This window comes from Falco punctatus (genome assembly GCF_963210335.1).
Source record: "Falco punctatus genome assembly, chromosome: 12".
Lineage (NCBI taxonomy): Eukaryota > Metazoa > Chordata > Aves > Falconiformes > Falconidae > Falco > Falco punctatus.
In genome coordinates, this window is record NC_137592.1 from 5,386,792 (window position 1) to 5,410,591 (window position 23,800).

Below are 23,800 nucleotides of genomic sequence, written 5' to 3' on the forward strand. Positions count from 1 at the left end.
TCTCAATTTGGGTGCCAATGACAAAATGCTCTGAGAAAGATTCAGATTTAAGAATTAATTTTTGCATTATCTTATTCATAAGAAGGTTTATCTTCAGGGTTTGCACCTACACAGAGTCACAGTGTGACATGTGAACAGTATGTCACGCAATCCCTTACTAAGGATTAATCTAACTGAAATACAATTTAAATGCCACAAGCCGTTTGTTTGAGGTGGTTTTTTGTAGTGCACTTGTTCACAGGCAAGGTACAATATATTCTACGTGAACTGCACAGAATATAAGTAAAGATTCCAGCTATCCACTATCTTGCTGCAGGTAAACATACCTGCTATGCACCTGTTCAGGTCTTGAAACAATTATGGAAAAAAATTATTTCCATTGTTAGTAATAGGGAACTCAGTAACAACATTCACAGACTAAGATTTACACTCTTACCTCTGTATCTGAAAGACGCTGCTGTACATGTTTTGTTCTGTTAATAAGCTGTTCCTCCATTTCAATATCACTGCCTCCACTCTGATGGGTGTCACTGTTGTCACTACTTTGAGGGCTTGCTGCTGGCGACCCTAGTTCAAAACCACATTTCCCAGTTACTTTGTGATATGTGTTAATTGGAATATAACAGCATCACATAAATCTGCCTCAAATGTTGAACTCAACAGCATTCTTCCTGTAAACAGCTGAACAAGGGATGTAACTCAATCTGTGTACCTAAACACTAAAAATTATTTTTAAAGCACTGAGCATTTAACTACAAAATTTGTATTCTTATGTCTCTTCTTGCCATATATAGCACGCCTACTTGAATTTCCTAGATGCTACATGAAATATTATTTTCATTTGACTTCTCATAAAAATGTAATTTCAAACTTTTACTAGTTCTTCTATTCAAATTCAATAGCTGTAGAAAAAACCCACTGTAGTATCAAACATTATCAGCCTGTAGTGTACTTCTAAAAGTGTACTTACAAGGTGAAGGGGCTGCTCTTCTGAGCTCCTCTTCTTCTGGAGGAAAAAAGCAGGATGGAAAAATAAGTGACTAAGAATCTTTTTGTCAGCATATAGTTTTGTCCACGATTCATAAAAATCAAGAGTAGGAAAAGAAAGGGAAACTACAGCAGAATGGCTTGGTAGCACCTTTAGTAATGAGTGTGGGGAAATATACAGTCAAGTAAAAACAAAAAAAAAACCCACCACAACAAAAAATCCCACCAACCCAGAAATAGCATGTAATGTCAGAAACTAGGTAAAAAAATAAGGTAAGCTCTTGTAAGATTTTATGTAGCTATGTAAGTTACAGATGTTCAGCAGAACTAGAATAGTTAAGTGATGAGTTATGGACCATCCTCTGAATTTAAAAAAACAAAACAACAAAAAAACCCACAAAAAACCTCCACATACTATTTAGATACACAAACAGAACTGATCTGAAAAAGCTTTCCAAAGGCACTCACAAAGTTGTAATGCTTTTGTCTTTACCCTCAACTTCTGCTTGAAAAATATGCCAGCATGACACTTTTTAAAAATACTTCCAAGTAAAAAGTTCTATACATCCTTTTTGTCCAAAGTCAACAAGGAGACTACAAAAATTAAAAATGTAACTACCTGATCTATTGGAAAACCACATACCTTTTTTGTTTCCCATGGGTAGATTGGTACTCAGTAAAGATGCAAAAGAGCTTTGTTTTGACAGCTGAGCCTTAGCTGCTAGTGCATTATTCCACAGTGCTTTTATAAGCATTGATGCCAAATACAAGGTCTAGAAACAAAACCAGGTAACAGTGCCATTAAGAAGCAGTAGGTTTTGTATGCAAAGATCGACTGTTAACCCTTCTATAGGCCAATACTATACTTCACCAAAATAAACTAACCAAAATAAATGAATGCACAAAGTAATGTTGTGTGAAACACTTTTTAACTTCAGACATGAAGTTAAAATCTTCTATCAGTGGTTATGTAGTCCTCAAATCTCTGAAAAAGATTATAATTCAAAAGCCAGAAAAGGCCTACTTGAAGAAATATTACAACTTTACTCACATAATGTCCTCTTCATGCATTACTGAATATTATTTTTACATGCATTCCTTTAGAAAAACAAAGACAAATCCATAATGCTTGATTAAGATACTAACATAATTTCTTTTCTCATTACAGTGATTTTGTTTGGCTCCTCTTTACCTGTTCGGTGTGAGCACTTGGATGAAGAGTTGAGACTAGGTTAAGAAGATGTCTAAGTGGGACAGGGTCCAGGTTTTTGATCAAAGAAGGAAACAAGTCATGTATGTAACGACTGCAATGCTTTAGCTACAAAGTAGAAATAAACGGAGAAGGTAACAGCAAAATAAATTGCTAAAAAAAACGTCAAAAATTGATAAAATCTGAGCAATTAAACACCACCTTTGCACAAATTCTCATAAACACTTGTCCAGTAATTCCAAACTACATCAGACTTGACATTTTGCCTTAACTTCATTTTCACACTGCGAAGTATATAAAGTTTAGTGAAATCAACTGTAACAACATCTTCCTTATTTCCAGTTCCAAGAGATTTGGTGAAAAGAAGAACTGGAAGTTCATGTGGTATTTTAACTTAACTGTAACTTATAAAATATTAGTGTATATGCTAAATCCTGAGGGAAGTAATATTTGCAGTGATTACCTTATTGGGCAGTGGTAAATACAAATAAAGACATTACAGACTAATATGAGACTGAGAGAACAGACTGTGTGAACTGTGTGAGGATTACTTATAATTCTGTTTTTCTTCCAGTAATGGATGTCAAAAAATATGACAATGTATTTAGCTAACTACTCTATTTACACATTGAAGTTACAGTGCTCCTAGATGCTTAACTCTTAGGTTAAATGCTGCTTTTCATAGTCACTCAAAGGGTTTCATTACGTTTGTAAGGATGTTTATATTCAAAAAAATAAAATAATGGTTACAGGAAGCTTCTAGAAAAAACATTCTTAATGTTGGTTGCCACACAGGCACCTCAAAAGGTGTTTTTTTTCATTATTTATTTTATTTTGCCTTCTTGGCATATAAAATATCTGTGTCAGCGGTTTATGAGGTACAGGCCATCCTTCACAGGATTTAAATGTAATGATGCGGGTTCTATAGAGGGATACATTTAAACATGTAGAGATATCTGCCTCTACTCAGAGAAGATAAATTTTTGTCAAAAAGTTTAAAAAGTGGAAGATGGATTCTTTAAGGCCTTCTCTTCTTACAGTCTAAATGTGTCAGCCTTTTAAATAACATTAGAGGTTTAAACCTTTTACAGGAAGTAATCAGGACATACAATCGAACACGTATATTCTGAAAATATCAGGGTGTCAAAATGAACATGTGAACTGTGGAAGACTTATCACATTTGGGTAATATATTAAGTTCTTAAAATACTATAAAAGATAATTAAAATCCAGAGGTCTAACGCTAGTGTTAGTTACTATGTGTGTGCAATCAAGGGAGCTAAAATATTGCTTTAAAAAGGTATGTGAAGTAAGTAATCATTAATTACTCTGATACAGAAATTTGTTGGAGCCTAGTAGAGTGAATGCTGTTATAATGAGCATTTACTACATAGCAGCTGCATGTTATAATGACAATGGACTACAGAGGTTTCAGAATGTATACACAGCATTATTTGAAACAAATTACAGAGAAATACTGAACACAAAAAAACCCAACCCTTCAAATTCTAACTTGTATAAAAGTATGTTCCTGTCAAAAAGATCAATTTTATTTCTGACCTTCATTTTGAGTGTATTTTTTAGAAAAATTGACACTGAAACCTTGAGGGGGTTTTCTGGTGCTTAGTTTGTGTTTGTTTGTTTGTTTAACAAAAGCAGACTGAAACCATGGAAAAACAGTTTCCACAACAGGAAATCAAGATGTCTACTGTATTCAAATCCCCTAAATAATAAATTTCACAACCTAAAATAAAAAGCCTAGCAATCCATTAAAATTAGCAAACAAATATATCTTTCCAAAGGAAAAAAACCTATCAGAGTTTCCACGTTTACCAAGCAAAAAATAAAATCTCAGTGCCTTCTATAGACTGTAACACCAGCACCATGGCACAGCTGTGAACTTCATTGTCACAATTTTCACCTGATTGTTCCCACCAGGAGTACCAGAAATGGAAGCTACAATACATCGCAGCAAGGCAATTTAGCACGACAGTAAAAGTATTACATCTACCCTACAATCTTCACCACCATTCTTAGTGAAAACACTATATCCTTGCTATACAACTTCAGGTTTTCCTTGTATGAAAGTAGCATAGGTGAATTTTTGCATCTAATAAAAACCAGTAACTGTGGCAATTACCTAACTTGAAATTTTGGTCAGCAAAACACTCAGACAGACAGAAAAAGTAAAAAACTTAACTTTAAGAATGTAAAACAAAATCAACTTGCCATTTTCTATTTTGTGGGGGTTTAATCACTCCTGCAATTATAAAATTGTTATATATACCTGTGCTGCAGCCCAAATACAGTCTATATGTTGAGTACTAAGTCTCCCTTCAGCTGCAAGAAAATTCAGAATCACTTGGCACTGTTTGATGATCTGCAAAATGAGAACATATTGAGGAAAGATTTACTAGAAGTTACACCCCCACGTTTATACTAAAAATAGTAATTTCATACAAACCTCAATATGTAAATTTGGTCCAAAAATGTGCTCAACTACATTGTTGCTGATAAGCCAGTCTGCAAGCTCTTTTGCAATTGATCTAGAGATGAAAAAAAGATTGGACATATGTAAAATTATCGGTCTATAATGTATATGCTGTGCTCTTCCCTAGCACAGCACGATTTTTCAAAATAAGATCTGTAATCGTAGTAAGCACACGAAAACTTTTTTGAACGCAAAGCATACTCAACATTTGTTCATTCAGGTAGGAAGCAAAAGATTTCTGCATTTTTTCTGTAGCTGGAAGGCTAATGCCAAATACCAACATTTCCCACTCACCCCTCTGGTTCATTAGCAAACCTGTAGCCAACAACTCTACCTATTTTATTAGTTAATAGAGCTCAGCAGACCACCTGCAGACCACTTTTGAAGACCTCACAGGTAAGATTTTGATAAACAGTGCTATTTAACCTGAATTCATTGTGAAATTCCAGAACTATTTTTTAAAGAAAGTAACATAAATATTTTTAGATTCTCTTGCATAAATAGCAACTCACGTAGCTTTAAAAACCCTATGTTTTACACAGTCAAACTCACACATATGTAGCATACAGATACTTCAAAATTCTCATTTTCTTTCACCCATAAGAATGGGGAACTCTACCCACTGCCAGTCCATAAGCAAACATTCAAACAGGAGAGCACAAGGAAACTGAATTTTCCAAAACAAAAGTTGAACTTCCAGAAAGGACTGCCCTGTCTGGAAACTAGTGCATAAGCTCCTTTTTATTCCTTCCTTTCAAGTAAATGTTTGTTTATCCAGATTTTGGCACCAGAAGCAATTAGAGGACATCACAGTATTTAAAGAACAGCCTGTAGTTTTAAATGGCCCTGGAATAAAAGCCCTCTGTTTCACAAGCAGGAGTGGATGGGAGGGAGGGGACGTCTTAGAGGACTACAGGAAGAATTATTTTTACCAGTACTGTATGTGTCATGTTTATGGTCACTATTAAAATTCCAGGATTGCCAACCTTTATCATCCGCTGTAAGAAAAGATTCTTTAAGTACAAAGAGACTGCCTTTGTAGGTCTTCCAAACAGGATTCGCTTTTCCAGGGCACATTGCCAGTTCATCAATTGTTTTGAATTGCCTGATCCCTACGGATGAACTCAAGGAGCAAAATTCCTGTTACTCAACACCATTCCTATACTGACCTCTTCCGTTCTAATTCCAGGACATGGGGAATCAAATGTTCTTATATTGCTCAAAAAAGATAACGTCTCCAACATTTAAGTAATAACTAGCTTGTGAGGTACAATTTACCAATAGTATCACTTACAGCCTATTGATAAATTAGTTCTTATACCCTGTCAAATTGACTTTACAGTATCTGCTCAAAGAGGGATGAAAAAGGTAAGCCAGACCTCTTCCATGAAATCAAGATCTACTTAACTTCCTACAGCCTCATTTCAAAACAAAACCAAAATCCAACCACCACCCCCAACCCGCCAAAGATGCCCACCCCAACCCAAACTTGGAGCATGCACATCACAGACCCACTGAGGGCTTGCATTTCTGTCAAACAAAATCTAAAACAAGACCTTTTGACATGCGAGCTGTGATTCTGCAGATTTTACAGCTAAGGGACCTTATTATTTATTTGAATATATGCTAACAGTCTCCTTTTAGCAACACACACAGCTCTAAAAAACGCTCTTATCCACCTGCCTCCATGCTGACAAGCACAAGTGACCACAGTGGCATTGCCCATACAGCTCTGGTACTTTCCATTTTGTCAGACCCAATACTACACATTGATCTTAAATCGTAAGTGCCCAACCCACACTGTGAAAACCGAATGCAGCCTGCAAAAAAGTGCCATGAACCTACAACCTGTTTGCCCCCACCTCCTTCTTACGGCTTTACATTGCTTCCCCTTGCTGCGGGCCGAAGTGCTCCTGCTACGTGACCAAAGTATAAGCAGGAAGCCTCATAGTTTGCATTTTGCACCTATAAAAGGTAGGCAGACCTGGTCACACGGGTGAACATACTTCCACTAGATGCAGGAGACCTAAATGGATGCATTTCTAGATACAAACTGTAAAAAAAATCACTGCATATAGTCCTCCATAAGGTGCAAAAGCCTTAACACATGAGCCGTAAGTCAATGGAGGCAATTTTGTTCCACGACCACTTAATTTCTTCTTGGGTCTGAATTTTTAAACCTGTTGCTTTCAGAATGAATCCCAGATAAACACTGCCAGGCAATGTTAGCATGAAAGGACTTACTCTTCAGTGTGTCTCTCTAAACCAAACACTTCTGCTAGTGCCACAAAGTCCATTAGACATTGTATCCAGTCATTGGTTGCATTTTAGCTACTCCACAGGAAAGAACAAAAACTCTCTTAGTGAGTTCCTTCACATTTTATTAAATAAGTATGGCAGTTCTCTATCTCTAATTGGCAACATTTTTCTTCTGAGAAATAATGGATTATTCTTTTCATGGAATGCCTTTTTTTAATAGATGTACTCTCAGCAGTAAAAAACCCTTTATCATACTGGTGAGCTCAACCGTGATAAAATGACATCTCAGATTTCTGAAGGTAAACATTCATTTGATATGGATTTGTTGAGGATGACAAAAAACAAGAGGATCCTTGTGTTAGGTAGAATGCAGCCTTTGTGTTTCCCAGCGAGAACTGTTCCTCCCAGAATGTTTTGCTGAGGGCACACCAATCACTAAATATACTGCCTTTTAAAATGACAAAGTTATTACCAGCACCAAGTATTTTGTTCTCTCATATACTAAGAAATACATTTGGGATAGTAGATTCAAGGATTCACCAAAGAAAACTAATTTCAGTGTAAATGAAGGATGCCTGACTTATTTCCTCAACACTTCAGTTTCAGGAAAGTTTTTTTTCATCCAGTGGTTTTCCAGCTCCTTGGTAAGTTTTCTCACCTTCAAATAGAGCTAACATCTTAACTCACAAGCAATTCCAGAACTTCATATAAATAAAAAAACCCTTGCCAGCCTATGGATAAATCAACCTATGATTTAAGTCTGTGTATTGTCATTTACCCCATTTTAATTTAATAATTATCAGAAGCCCTATAACCTTGAGAAATTTCAGATACACTCAAATTCATAAAAATTCATTGAGTTCCAAGTTGTCCCAAATCACCACGGCAACCTGGACATTTTACTAGAGGATTTAAAGTATAATTTTCAATATTTTTCAATGTGGCTTCCTTTCAGTTTCTAGCTATGTTAAAATTTCTTCCATATAGATTTCAATTTCAAATCATCTGTATTTTTCGTAATTCAAAAGTATCTTTTCATAAAGCAATTTGCAAATTATTGTATAACTATTACTAGACAATAAAACTACAATTCAGGCAACTCATCAATAACTCAATTTTCAGTAAAGGTATGCTCAAATTTTCTTGTAAAAGAAGTTCTTCAAAAGGTTGTAGAAAAATTTTCCTCTTCATCCTGAAGCAAACAGTGAGAGTGAAAAACATGCATTATGATCTAAGTATAGGTATGCTTACTCTAACATGGAAGTAGCAGTACAAAAATGGTTTTACAAATTAGGTATCTAAGTCATACAAGCCTTCACAGTAAGAACATTCATCTTGCTAATAACATGTATTAGCTGTTTTTCCGCAGATTTAGTAATCGGGATAGCAAAAGCCATTTAAAGAACTTGATATTCTCTACAAGTCTGTGTTGGGTGAGGAAGGACAAGAAAAGAATGAAAAAGTAAAGGGAGGAGCTAGTCTAGTTTAATAGCCTCTAAATCTTTCTCACACTGGAAATCTGCAAAATATATTGGGCTTGATGATCTCTAGATTCCATCACCTTCTCCCTAGACTTTTCATTTAAATTCACTGACAATCTGTATCTCTCAAAAAAACCCAAACTTTCAGGAAATGAAATTCAAGCACTTTTGACATTAGTTTCCACAGGCATTCCATGAGACTGCAGGGAAGAGAGTGGAAGCTATGCCATTTGTGATATAACTTGATGTTTATGAACTGCGCTTAGGAAAGGCAAGTACTAAGCTTGCGCTTTGTTCATTATTGTAAATAAAACTATACAGAGGAAAACTACAGTTTATGTGTTTTCCAGGTAGGTCACAGAATGCCTGTCTATAAGAGGACCGGGTAAAGTCCTAGAAACATTTTAATCTAAGGCTGTGGTGCAATACTTGGTAGCCACACGATGACCCAGATCCAGGAACAAATCCCACAACAAAATACCCCCCCAGAGAAAGCCTTATTTATCCAGCCAGTCAATTCCCAACACAATTCACCACGCATCTACAAAAACACACCAGCTCGGTACTGGATGAAATACACCAGCAAGTCAGCAACGTCACTGAAAAATATGTAAAAGCTTACAAGATAAAATGCAGCAATATAATGAGCAACTTGCAAAGGATGAGCACTAACATTTCTTGACAAAATCACGGAAATAGTTCTACAACACAACAACAGATGCAATACACTGATCTCAACTATTTAGGACCAGAAATGTAAAGAGGATATAGCAGGCACCTTCTCAACACACATTCAAGCACATGGTTTTGTTTACGAGCACACATTTTCCTATTTGATGCTCTGCAGGCTCCAAAACCACCACTCTGACATCATCTCGAATATTTAGTAAACTACTATGTATGCCACTAGAAAGGCATATACCACCAGAAAGAAACATTGATGAGTGGAGTAAAAAGCTTTACTACTGGTTGGTTGGGGGTTTTTTTTCAGAGAAAATGTGAAAAAATCCCTGGAATGTGGAATGGAGAGAGGGGAAGAAAAGTTTAAATGATGCTGCCATAAATCCAGCTAGTGAGCTGGATTTCTCAATTTCAAAAATTGAGAAAGCAAGAGTTAATAGGAGGCTAAGAGAACAGTGGTGAAGGGAAAAAGCAATACAAAACTAGCAGTTTAATAGCGCAATAAATAAGGAAAAAGAGGGAAAAGAAAGGAAAAGAAATAGCCCAGATCTTTCTATTCACAGGTGAAAGGAATTTTGGACATCTGAAGTTACTCCATAAGAAGCTTTTTAAGTGAGAGTAGTCAAGTTTTTTAAATTAGATGGGAGGTTGCCTCAACATCAAGCTGAAACCCAAATTCCTGGCTGCCTGCCAAGAGAAGAGCAAAACAAAATATCTCTTTACACATGTTATTTCCACAAGCTACCAGTGTCCTTAATAAAGAAAAACCAACACGTTTTCCTCCTGTGGTCCAAATAGCACAAAGGAAAAAAATCTTCCCCTCCCTGAAAGGCACGATCATTTTTCACTAACTGGTATCAGCAAAATAGTTTTACGAATCACTATGCAATGACTTGAAAACTCTTCTGCTCAGCCTCATTATTTTTAGCTTCAACAGATTTCATACTCTTCATTACCTCAGATTGCAAAGAATTTGATTCTATCTTAAGAGCCAGGGATAACTAAATTAAAAATATTTCTCTGAGGGTTACTATGAAGTTGAGTCACTGAGACATTGCAAGTATCTGGACAATACACATACTCAGTCACCACAAACCCTCAACCCTAGAGAAGACAGTCAAATACACTAAATCTAAAAAGACATACAAATACCTAGAGCTAGAAAACAGACTCCTGTGTCTCAGCTTTCTGCTGTTTTCAAGTGTAAATTGTGAAATCCAGTGTTTTGCTAGTCAGAAGATGCTTTAGCTTGTCTTACCATGAAAAAATTTGCAACCATGCAGATAAAGGTGGGAAGCTACTGTTGCAAAATAGTTGCTAAAAAATCCTGGTGGTACTTCCCAACAAAAGGGAAAGAGCTAGGACTAACTGACAGCTCTTTTTTAAAAAAACAGATACCTCCCGCAAACCCACCTTATCAAGATACAGAAGGAGAAATCCCAAAGGTTGACAGTTCCAAATGCATCTGGAAAAGTCAAAACACATAATGGGGATGACCAGACATAAAGCAAAACATCCTCCTTTGATAATTCTGCAGAGGCTACAAAGGTACAAATAAATCTTAGACTTCCTTTTTCCACTAAAGAAAAAAAATAGGAATGAAAAGCTTTCCTTTTGCTGCTCATTCAATCACTGCCAACTCCGTAAGCGCCTTCTCATCCAAAAATTTCTCAGGAACACAGTCTGTAATGAGAGGGAAGCTTTGTACTGAACAAACTGTAGAAGTAAGACATTTTCCCCATCCTTCTGCACCAGCCTTTTCTGATTATTTGGATGGAAGAAACCAGTGATTCCAAAAGATATTTGAAGATGAGCAGCAATACTCGTTACTGCTTTGTACTCAACTTTTCAGGTAAAAAACCAGACTGATTGGAATTCAGAATAGAATAAAAAAAAAAATATCACATACTACAAAAGTGGAAAAGAAGGTCTTCTGTTCATGCTGCATTCCTTTCAAATGACAGGCTGTTTACAGATGCCCTTGCCAAGAAAGTAATATCCCAAATGAGAATTTGACAATTTCCTTCAGCTTTAAAATAACTCTGATGTTCTTGCATAGTACATCTGCTCTTCTGCAGGGAAATGTAAGCACCCTTCTCTTTTTTTTTCCCCCCAGTTGATAACTTTCCTTTCTTATATTTGACACAGAAAATCAAACAGCTTATTAGATTTAACTGGCAGAATAACTTCTTGTTGATGTTAGTTACTACTAGTAAAAAACTATTTCATTCACAATGTGTTTCAGAAGATACACTAACCAAGAAACACGTCAGTTTCAGATTTTCAACATGAAGGAAGAAGAAATGGATAAAATTAAGGTTTGGCAGTCCCAGTGTAACAATACACCATAAACTCGCAGCACAATATTGAAAATACCCATCAACCAAGCCACCTCACATACTCAACGTGTTATGCTCCTGTAGTATTTACTTCTACTGCTATAGAACTAGAGGCTCTGGAAAAAACCCAACACCTCTCCCAGGGCACAAAATCTAGAAGTAACAATTACATACAAGGATATATTATGTTAATATTATAATAAAATAATACATGTGTGATTAACATTTATTACAAGAATGCAAATTTGTTGAAATGTACATGGACTTGATGACATTACATTCAGGTTTCATCAGGTCATAGTAAGATATCTGCATTATACTTGATGGGAATTCTTTAAATTTTTTCTGAGATTATGTATCAAAATTTCCTTTAAAATTAATGGATAGCATTGATTCATGTTCACTTATTGATTTAGTGAACAAATGACAAGAAAAAGTTGATCACAAGTGGTTACTTGTTTTGTATTCTCAAGGTATTTTCAGATCTTTATGGAAGCAAAACTGCCCCAGATTCTGATTCTTTATTTTAAATATCAGCCTATTACCATAAATTTAACTTCAAATATTCAAGGTGTTATTAACAAGAAATCTACAGTATTGTGGTCTTGACTGCTGCCAGGTTTCAATAAGCAAGTGTTAAAATAAAACCATCTATCATAAAACCACCCAGACAAAAAAGCAAGCCAACTGCTGCTGTAACAGTCTTCTCATTAATGAGCAAAAGATACTGGAGAGTGTGTGTCTGTAACGAGACAGATATGCACATAGATGCAACACCCAAGATAAAGGGAAAGAGAGTATCACACCCCAAGATAAACATAAGGAGTATATCACAAGTAAAATCCTAGATTTCACACACTTTGCCTATTATTTCAAAAGAACAATTATTTCAACTACCTGAAGACATACTTTTGTCTAAATTCTAGACAGTCCTAACATTAAGTTTAGAGTTACTACAAAAATCAATACATTTCCTCACTGGAATCCAATCCCACACATGAATCTCCTCAAAGATTTATGAGGGTCCCCTTTAGAACTGTTAAAACACACCTGAATTATACAAATAATGACTTTGAAGAGAAAAAACAAATAGCCTCACAGACTCAGCATAAAACTACTAACAAGGCTGGGAGCCAGCGATGGCAAGACAAGTCTTCGTTAACTAAATAATCAGGAGAAATGAGAAAACCACAAAAATACCACTAGGATGTGATCTAGCTGGCTTGTATGTATGTATCACAGTGGAGATAATGGCCAGTTACAGGTATTTATTATTTTACTATCTGCATTTTTCTAAAGGTTACCTTGACTCTACTTTTTAAGACAGTAAAAAAATCCAGAAACATTTAGAAATATTTTTAAAGTTACTATTTGAAACCATTTGTTAAACCCCTGATTAGAATATTTCTAATAAATGCCTTGCATTATCACTGTTCCTTACTGCGTGCAATCCGTAACAACAATACAGAAGAAATGCAATCATATAGCACACTTAAAGTATTCATAATAATGTTCCTACTTACGTTTCTGTGTCTGAAACTAATGACTCATTATTACACACATCATTGAAGGTATGAAGTTGGTTCTATAGTTAGAAAAAGGAAGGAAAAAAAATTAAAATTTTATCTGAATATCTGGTGAGTTAGTTTTCTTATATTTAAAAAATAGTATTCATGACAGTAAACAAATTTTTCTAGTAATTTCAATGTTTTGAAATAAAACCCTATGACAAAAATCTGAACAGGCATTCTTGTAGGCAAGGAGGACCCATTTGCTTTTTTATTCAACCTTTCTTTCACTAAAGCAATTAGGTGATGTTACAAAACTCCACCCACTCCAGAAATCAAAACAAGGTGTGTAGCAGCCACTTTGCACATCAGTTTTCATGAGAAATGAAACACCTACTCTGGAAACTTTTAGGATGTTTCTCCATTATTGTAACATTTACTATAACAGTGAAGATTTCTTTTGTCAAATTATCAAGTGTTGAAAGGCTACAAAATCGGACAATGAAAATTACGTATTTCTATATGATACAAAGCTTTCAAAGGCATCTGAACTGATAAATTCAAGTCATCCTGGGGGGGGTGGAGAGGTGGGGGGAGCCTGTTAAAGGTTTAAATCTCTTTTCCACCTTTTTCCTCAACATCGACATTCCAGATACAAACATGGCTCTATATCCAATTCTTCACATGTCCATAATATTTAAAAAAAAAAAAAAATTAAAGTATTAATAAACAAAAACATTCTAATAAAAATAAAACTTATTTGTCATTTTGTTTTCGAAAAAATTAAAAACATGGTAACGTGAACTTTTGAAATTCAAATTAAACTTGTTGTAGAATTTTGTCAAAATATTTACTCTTTTCTTTCAGGTGACAGCCAATCTCCTGAAGTCTTTACACAAAGATTTATTTATGTCTAATCAACAATTTTCATGGGGAAATACGTTTTTGAAGAAACAAAATTGAAAATATGCATTAAAATTAGTGAGACACGACAGACTGATTACACAATTATTAACAGAAAAGTTATTAATAGATACTTTCAAATGAAACATATTTAGGAATGGAAAAACATGTGAACAGAACTTCATGAAGAAATTATTATGACCAATTAGAATTGGGTCAAATAAAGAAGTGAAAGTTCACTGGCTTTTCTGAAGACTAGTGCCCCAACCAAAAATGTTTTGAAAGGGATCAAAGAGTGAAAGAGTATTGAACTGTAACTACCATCAATTTTTAAATCCATGCTCACATGTTGATCCAAATCTCCCACACAAAATCCTTATCAAACAACATTTTGACAAATGGTGTTTTCATCTTGGAATTTTCAAACAATTTTTACAGCAATTTCAACTAAATTCTTAGAATTCTGACACAACAGCGCAAAACAAAATACACATGGGATAGTGCTGCACCACCTTCTCGCTAGCCTCCTAACATTTTTTGCACTTCACGTTGTGTCACCATGAAATGCCAGAGGGAATGAAATACTTCTACAATTTTTTACTATATATAAAACATTGTAAGAAACTAAAGACACCTGTGCCCAGACACTCAATTAATGTAACACAGAAGTGTTAGTTACAAAGCACTAACTAACAACGAATATATAAAGCCTTCAGTGAAGAAAGCTGAAAACAAGAAGGCATCTTCCTAGCAAGTCTTTTCTTGAGACCCAGGCACCAAAGGTAATTAAACTTTCTACATAGGAAACCAACGCAAGAAGAATAAATACGGACTGTTCAAGTTTTGCACTGAATTTGTTCTGGAAAAACCTAACTATGTCGCATTTGCATTCTCACTAATTCACAGAACCAAATAAAAAAAGAGTTGAAAAACTGTAAAAGGCAGGATGGCCAGATCAGTTATGAGGATTCATTTTCACATGCTTAAGTTCATCTGCAAGTGGAAGAACATGAAAACAAAGAGTCCTATTTGTGAGGGAAAAGGATATTTTGGAGCTCAACCACCACAACATGACTGGGAGAGTAAATCAAAGGCAAACAAGGTAACAACAAAAATAAAGCTTCCTGTGATTTGAATGAGAAACAACAAATTCACTCAGTGTTACAGAGCAGTTTTAGAGACTAATCATACAAAAAGACTTACTAACTTATTAACAAACAACATTACATTTTTTTTACAAGTTGAAACCAATTTGCTTTAGTCTAAAAATACTGTAAATTTTTGCTTCTGGTAATACATGTCTGTTTACTAAAAATGTCACTTTTTGCAGTCATTTTTATCAATCGTAACAGATCAAAACATACAACTATTTGAAATAACACAATTTCACCCTCCCTTAAATGAACTGCATGCCTGAAAAAATAAACAAACTGATGCATTCTTATTTACAGACTTTCTTTTGGTAAGGATAAACAAAAAGACATACATTAGTAGTTGAACAAGGACAATTGTACTAAACCAGAGGGAAGTACCTACAGGAATAAAAACGTAACATAACTGGAACTACGCAATCATTGGAAATTTACTTCAAAATCATGGTACTGAAAACGACATTTTCCAAAACTGTGCAGAATTAAAAAAGTAGTAAGTTACTTTTATGCCCAGTTAATGGTTGTATTTTACAATTTATCTGCCAGATATTATGAGATAACTGTAACCGAATAAATAATAAAGCACACAGCAATGAAAAATCAAACAATGTTATATGTGCTATTTTCACCTACCTTCATCAACTCTCTGAAGTTTTCTTATCACACAAAAAATCCCCTAAACATTCACTTTACACTAATTAATTACGACAGAAAACTAGAATTCAGGCACTGAGCATATTATACCCAGCATTCATATGACATCATAAGGATTACTTGTCTATATAAATTATACTTACAGTAATGTCACTATTTCCTCCAGAAGTTAACTTTTTTTGTATCTTTATGCTTTAGCATCTTTACTGGATGAACTGCATTACATTTTCATTCATATAAATGCAAAACTGAATGGGTAATGAATTCAAGTCCAATAAATGCAGTCACCCTTAGAATAGCATTTAATTAACACTGAGTGGATGTAGTTCACAGTTTGGGTTTGTGTTGGTTTTTTTTAACTTAGTAGGTTATAGAGCTATGTAAATTAAATACTTTGGTTAAAAAAATCCAATAATCTGTCTGGAAATACAGGTTACTTCCAATTGCCATTTATTAAAACAATTGTAAGTACTTTATATATAAATATAGTGAGAAGCAAATTCAAGTTTAAGTAAACTTGTCTTGAATTTACTGACAGTCAGTGGAGCAGAGAAGGCCAAACATGTTCAGAAAGTACTACAAAACTTAAGGGCAACATGTTTGTTCATTCTAGTACAGTTTCTTCCTATTTATCACTTTGTGCATTAAGGCAAACATGACAGCATGAGCTATAAATTTTAAATACTGGAGTGTCAGAAGAAACACGAAATTGAAAAGGCTCAGATGAATAAAGAAAGTTTGATTTTGACCTTCAGTACAACTGAACTCTATGGCTATAATACACACATAGGAAGCAACGACAGACAAAAGATATACAGTGTATCTTGACCAGAGCAATCCGGAGCATTTCCACGGGAAAGAGAAGGGTGGTGTTTTTTGTTTTCGTCTATTTCTATTTGATGCTCTATATATTTACCTCTTCAGTTCAGTCTTCTGCTAATTGATGCAGAAAACTGCCCTCTTGAGAAACAGACTGTACTAAACCAACAGGAAAAAGAGGTGTGTACAACACAAAGATGCAACTAATTACAGTAGTCAAGATACTGTAAAGGTAAAAATGAAAACAGATCTAAAGCCTTTGTAAACAACAGATATAGCCATGTCAAGGGACTTAACTTCTACACAGCTGTCACAAATCACAGTTTTGAGAGTTTTGTTTAGCCTGGTAAACTGTTCAGGAAACGTGCTACAGGTCCATATGCTGCAGAACATAACCATAACTTGGACTTATCTCTTGGTGAACCTAACGTTCACGATTACGACTTAATTTCCTAAGACTGCATATAAGAGGATTCTGCTGTTTTCACACATTAAAAAAGCCCCCAAACAAGTCCATAACTCATACAACACAAAAAGAAATTTTTTTCTAAATATTATTTGTATTTTTAAAAAATTCTTACTGTTATTTGACTCAGCCCAGCCAATCTCATTGTTAGAGTTGGAGACATGAAGTATTTAAACGCAAGATCAAGACTTTCTTTATCAAAACACAAGGCTGTATCCAATGGTTCTTTTACTGTGCTCCACATTAAATCTGCCATGTTCCGGGCTGCACTTTGTCGCAACTCCTGGTCTGACAGTTTACATAAATACCTAGAATAAATTACAAATGGAAGAAAAAGAAAAAGAAAAAAAAGGTTATGATTCAAACTAGAACATTCCTGGAACACCTTCTTCATTACAGCAAATACATATTTCTGATAGCTGTAAGAGTATTAAGCCTTAAAATATCACTATCAAAAGCCAGTAACTATAAAAAAACATCGCGGAAAAACAGAATTATGCATACTATTTTAAAAAGTAAATAAATTTCTTATTTTAAACCTCTTCAGATTTCTTTCATTCCACAAAAAGACAGGAAACACACGGAGTTCTTCAGAAATGTAGGTTGGAAGCCTAAACCTCCTATCTGGTTCATGGGAAGGTGCCCTCTCCACATAGCTGTATCATGTTTATTTACTTTATTTAAAACTGAAGCATCACGATCCGCTTAACATATTAATATATTTTAAAGCTGAATTTCTGGAAACAGTGTCAGTGGACCACAAGCAGCTCTGACAGTGATAATACTCTGAAGATTAATATTTCCCTGTTTGTGGCCTCAGTGACAGAACAGAAAAAAAATGGAATTGTGCAATCATTTTCTGATACAATTAGAATAAATGTGGTACACGAACATATTTTCTGCCATAACCACATGCCATCTGTGCCTGTACATCAGTACTCCCTGTGCCACAGTATTGCTTTCACAACAGGTGAGTACAGGAACGCAAGCCCAACTTGTTTCTTCTGTTGACAGTAATTACAACCTTTAAAGATGCACAAGAAGCATCACCAGGGATTCTAGGAAACCAAACACAGAAACCAAAAATGCCAAAGAATTTGAAACAGCTCAATTCTTCCTACTGCAGACATCTTAGACAAGGAGGGGGGCATCATCTAAAAATGCACAACAAGCCGCAATACAGACACTCTTTATAAATGGGAGGCAGAAGAAATAATCATTTATAAAAACTAACTTACAGAAGCTAACACAACCTTAGTCTTACCTAAGCGACTACAAGATCAACACACACCAAGAAAATCTGTACTGAAATGCCTTCACATATAAAGCACTGACACAGTTAAGAATTTCTGATAAACTGAATGCATAAAAGAAAAATGTTTAGAAACAAGTTTTCCTGAGCTTATTTTGAAGCAGTTAAAGATTGCACAGTGAAAGGTACGTGCATATAAGGTTAGCATAATTAATTTTTTCTGCTGTACTTCAGCATTTTGACGTTTCGACTACATCCAAACTAGATTTAACTACACAGAATGTGTTAAAAATCCATTTGTTTGACAGCCTAAGCCTGGATCTACCATTGGAGACTGGCCAAATATATGCATGACTCTCTTAAAAAACACAAGAGATAATACCCTGAACTAGATTTATGTGCCATTCCTTTGCATTTACATAATATAAACATCAGTACACTTTTTAAAAAGCAAAAATACAGGACCTGACTCTTATTTAGATTAAGGCCGTTTTTCACTGCTCTTGTCTAGAGGCCTTAAAATAAACACACTTAAATGATACTTAACATTGTCAAACACAGGAAAGTGACTTCAGTGCAAATAATCTCAGGGACTGTAGATCTATGCTAGAAATCACAGACAAGTAACAGCAGAACAAAAGAACGACCATTCAGGGCCAAGGCAATCAGATCTTTCACTGTTATTAATTGTGAAATTTGTCTTCTCATGTGGACCACTGGAAATCAGATCACAGCAAGAAAGTAATGCCTCTGTGCTATGATTTCTAAACAAAAGTAGCAACAAGAAGGGAATACTCATTTGAAAACTCCAGCAGCAAATGAGACCCAGTGACCAATCTTTAACCTATGGACAGGTGAGGGGAGTTACACTGATGAAAAAATGCATTGGTCCATGTTGCAAAACCTAATAATCTCAATATGACTATCACCAACCTTGGACCAGTTTTTATATCCCCGTTTTGATATGCAAAGTACAATCAGCCCTGGTTCCCGAAGTGTTTCAACGTTCATAATGGACATCAAGTCATACTCAATTGTTTTGTGAAGGACTTCTAAAGATCTCAAACATGCATAAATAAACTACATGATTTTTTTTCATTTTACTTGGGACAGACAAAGAGTGCTTGTGTGCAACAGACAGGCGGGAGTGGACACATCTAGATATACAGCACCAAGGATGCTTTTGTGGCTTCACTACATCTCTTTATCAGGACCTTCACCTGAAATCTTCCTCACACTAGAAAGTTTGGTGAAGCAACTATACTAATCTAGTTTATACAACAAAACAATTTTTATTTTAATGCAATAGTATCAGTATAAACCTACTTTCATTCATAAAATTCATATTACAACAACATCGTTACGGTTCTTTCAGCACGTTTACTGTATTTAGTCCAAGCCTGAATCAGACTTGTGTTATGTTTTCCATATTATAATATCATTAAGGGACAGCGTTTAAAAAAAAATCCCAACCGTGTAGGTACATTTTCACAGCTACAGAAGTACCTCAACAGGTACTACATAACAATCTGTTTTGCCAAGGCCCTAAAGTTACACAGGAAAGAGCACTTTTTACTCGTTAATCCACATCCTAGGTGGTTTTTTTTAACACAACTGGGTTATTCTAACCAGGTACAGTATAAACATAGAAGATAGCATGCTTGTCTTTACAAGTATACCTGCATCTACACCAGAAAATTTATTGGCCCTACTACACCGGTCATAAATCAAATATGATCATATCTTTACTACCAGGATTAAAACTACAGAAACATGCAGAATAGGCCAAGCCTCATTTTCACTGTGGAAAGACACAGTGGCTTAAACCCATCTGTATCAGTAAACTGGGTCCATTTTATGCTTTTACTGGTAGAATGTTATTATTAACAAAAGAAACCTTTAGCTAGCACTGGCAATGCACACACATCTTTCCTCACACCGACTGCAAATTTGCTGCGTTGCCTTACATAAGAACAGTGATACCGAAGCAAGGCAAAAGGTCTATTTAGCCAAATATAGCCACTCTAAAAGCAGATGAAACATTTATCCCATATATAACAAAATGGATGCACCTATCTACTACTGTGAATTCATTTATCTCTATTTATCCTTGTGGCTTTCTTATTAACCTAGGCCACTTAGCTTCACAATTCTGTTCGCATGAAAAACAACCTCCTTTCCTGACATTTGTATGCATGTTCTCCATTTCTTGTTTTTTAAAACCTGTGAATTATCATTCCCTATTTACTGTCTTCGTATTACTCACGTAACAGCCATTTCCCTTGTCAAAAAAACTCCTAGACTACGTCTCTCCTCCTATCAATGTAATTTTTTATCTCCTACCTTCTTCGTCACCCTTCCTATCACCTAGGTAGTTCTCTTATTATCTCTATGACATGGAACGATCAGAACTGTATATAGCATATAAATGTGAATATGTGACTGATTCATATAATGGCTTCATAATGGCTTTCATTCTGTCCTTCACTTTTTTTTAATTCCTAAATTTTTATCTTTTTGATTCTGATTAGCATTAAGTCTTAAAGGAATATATGAAAAATACTTCACAATCTCTGTAAACTAGTAAATCTGAAAATTTTGCCTACATGAGACTTTTGGAAAGAAACATACCTCTTCTTATACATATACATATGGGATGGTCTATATATGTATAGGACCTGTCCTGCCAGACTGGCATACTTAAAATAATCAGTGAATATATATTATCTACATTTAAGCAACACATACACATTAATTTTTAAAATATCAGTTTTAGTCTACTGAATCTATTTAAATTTTCTATATTTGGAGATAGAGAGAGTTCAGTTTTAAACATGCGGTTCCATGTTAATGTAACACTTGCAACCACATCTTATGCTTCAGGACTTCAGCTACTCAGCTGTGAAATAATCTTTTTTTCCCTTAATATGACTCCTTTGGACCACAGCTGCAAAAGGGATATCTAGCAGAATGAGTCAGCGCTCCTCAGTGATATGAAGCATTCACTTAAGTGCCTGGCTATTGTCTCCTGACTTGTCTATTCTTTGCACCTACAGCATAGATCTTCAGATTTTTGGAGCAGTTAAAATATTTTTTGCAATTGAAAACTTCAAGGCTTATTAGAAGAGTTTTTCAGGACATTTAGTAGCAAGAAGTCATCTTGGGCACTCCCGTAACACTTAAATTATTCAGGAAAATATTTTTAAGCGGAAAAGTAATTTCAATTCTTTCAGCTGCATTCTCTCTTACTGTATTCCACAGGAAGCACTGTGGATCAACACTTCTGTTCGGAGCTTTCACTTCCTCTGCACACAGCAGTGCTATGCCTGTGCCCTGTGCCGAGACTAAGCGGCTACCACAGGAACAACTGTCACTTGCGATTTCCTCTCAATGTGCTTGAGCACAGAATGTTCTGTTTCTCCCTAACTGGGGCAGAGACATGAATCCTTCGTAAAAAAAAACCAAACCTCTCAAGATCTGTCTTGGAGTGAGAGAGAGGAAAAAGTGAGGAGAGGAGAAAGGGTTAGAATTAAACATGGTATCGGTCAGTACTAATGCTACACACAGCACTCGGGTTTTGCCAGAGGAACATTAAGTAGTTAACACCGACTGGGATGTCAAAGAAAGCAGAATTTCAGGTCTTTTTCTTCATACTATGCAGCACATTCTGGTGGTTTATAGAGGCACTTACAATATCAGACATACAACTTTATCTCTTACTTCTCATAAAACTGGACTTCATTGCTAGTCATCTTCTTTCTAAAGGATAGAGCTATCCATGACACTTTCCATCAACAACCTTGCCACTGAAAAAAACACTGTCCTCAAAACACCGCTGTTTATAGCTACTGCTCTCTTCAGGCATTCAATAGCTGGAACCACGCAGAGCATCTCTCATCTCTGATCTTGAGGTAGGAGACAGATGGAACTCATGTCTTTTATAAGACACATCATCAACAACTTGCTCTCATTTATAATTGCAGTTACGTCACTTTGTCAAGAAGTCTCTTCTTTTTTTCATGAGAATTTTGCAATTTGAAATGTAGACTTCCAAGGTATTAGGATCAATAAAAGCTTCCTTCTGAGGTCAAAACCACTTTGCTTCCTTACTGTAAGTCCTTTATTTCTTTCCTAAACTGCATAAAAACATAGGCCCTTCATGGGCAAGATAAGAATGCTGGTGCTCCATTCCCCAGGCAGAACATAGCATTTAGTAGCCTTTTTTTAGTAGTAGCAATAATGACAGCATTGCGTCCATGATCTCTGCAAATTCCAGCAGTGGTCTCCTCTACACAAATGCACACTTTGCTGTCCGTTTCATCCACTCCCAGTACAAATAACCACAGAACAGGAATATAAAGGTTAACCTCATTTGATAAAAGATGCTGCTAAGATGCCAGTCAGGTGATCTCTCTTTCTGCTTATGCTGATCAGCACTCAAAAATGCAGTTCTTGCAAGGAATCTACATGAGTGGCAATTTGGACTAACAGCCAATTAGAGCCCCAAGAGCTCATTCTACATAGACTAAAACCCTCCCCAAACCTTCTTAGTTTGCATAGCAGGAGAAGCTATTGCAGGATTTGTTTCAAAGGTGCTGTGCTGCTGTGCCCAGGATTATGTTTGCTTTTTTTTTTTTTTACTACAGTAAAAAGCAGATGGAGGCCTAGAGACCCAAGCTGCTAAGACAAGATCCCTAAGCTTGACAACCACATGGGGTGAGCTGCATACATCAAGAAAGTCTTTTACCAAAGGCATCTGTGTTAATTTCCGTCCCACAGAAAGGCAGAACGCTAGAGGTTATTTTTGTTATATGGCCTCCAAGTTTCATGTCCCAATCGCTTTGGATTTTGTAATGTTGAGAAATTCCAGATCTCCCATCAGGATTCAGCTGTGAAAAACAGAAACTGGAGGAACGTCCCCTTTCTTCTCTAAACTGCTAGTGTTTTCCAGAGATGTATCCTGTATCAATATTATCATTCTGATTGACATGAACGTATTGTAAATGCTAAGAACAGACATCAAGGGTATTATTTATGGCAAGAAACTGCTGACAAATCACATTTCAAATCAGATGCAAATATTCTATCAGTGAAGAGGAAGAGATGAGGAGAAAGCAGGAAAAAAAAACTTCTATTCATTCCAGTGACCCTAATTGCAGCTACAGTTATAAAATAGAAAATGCTTGAAGAATTAGAGGATGACAAGCAATTGGAGACTAACAGCAAAGACTGCAGGCTATGTTATTGTGTCTCACAAGCTCCTTCTTATCAGCCTATCTCTAACTGTTGATCCTTCAGTGCTCTTTTTAATTTCCACACATAGTAAGAAGATAGGTAAGACTCATAAACCAAATTCCCAGGTACATGAACAGCCGTTAATGGAATATGTACGGAGACAAGAACTTGAAGATCCTCTGCCTGTCCTTCCTAGACTGCTTCATGATTAGTAATTACCTTTATAAGGTTTCAAAGATAACACATCAGCATTGAAGGAGTGGACATGGCTAGACTGTAACTCAAGAGTGGTATGTTTTAATAAAAGATCAAAATACTCTCCTTGGCTGGTATCACTTTGGTAGAGACCATGCTATTGCAAGAT

General features: G+C 35.6%; 1 protein-coding gene across 8 annotated transcripts in view; it reads right to left on the reverse strand.

Moving 5' to 3' along the window:
* Positions 1–23,800, reverse strand: part of USP34 (ubiquitin specific peptidase 34) — a 138,097-nt gene that overhangs the window by 77,519 nt on the left and 36,778 nt on the right. For all 8 annotated transcript variants that reach the window (XM_080408192.1, XM_080408188.1, XM_080408187.1 and 5 more), the window contains 8 exons: positions 17,065–17,257; positions 12,972–13,033; positions 4,662–4,743; positions 4,485–4,577; positions 2,180–2,305; positions 1,631–1,760; positions 971–1,006; positions 437–567 (listed from right to left, as the gene is read on the reverse strand). In XM_080408192.1, coding sequence (XP_080264318.1) covers positions 437–567; positions 971–1,006; positions 1,631–1,760; positions 2,180–2,305; positions 4,485–4,577; positions 4,662–4,743; positions 12,972–13,033; positions 17,065–17,257 — 853 coding nt within the window. The remainder of the gene's footprint in view (positions 1–436; positions 568–970; positions 1,007–1,630; positions 1,761–2,179; positions 2,306–4,484; positions 4,578–4,661; positions 4,744–12,971; positions 13,034–17,064; positions 17,258–23,800) is intronic.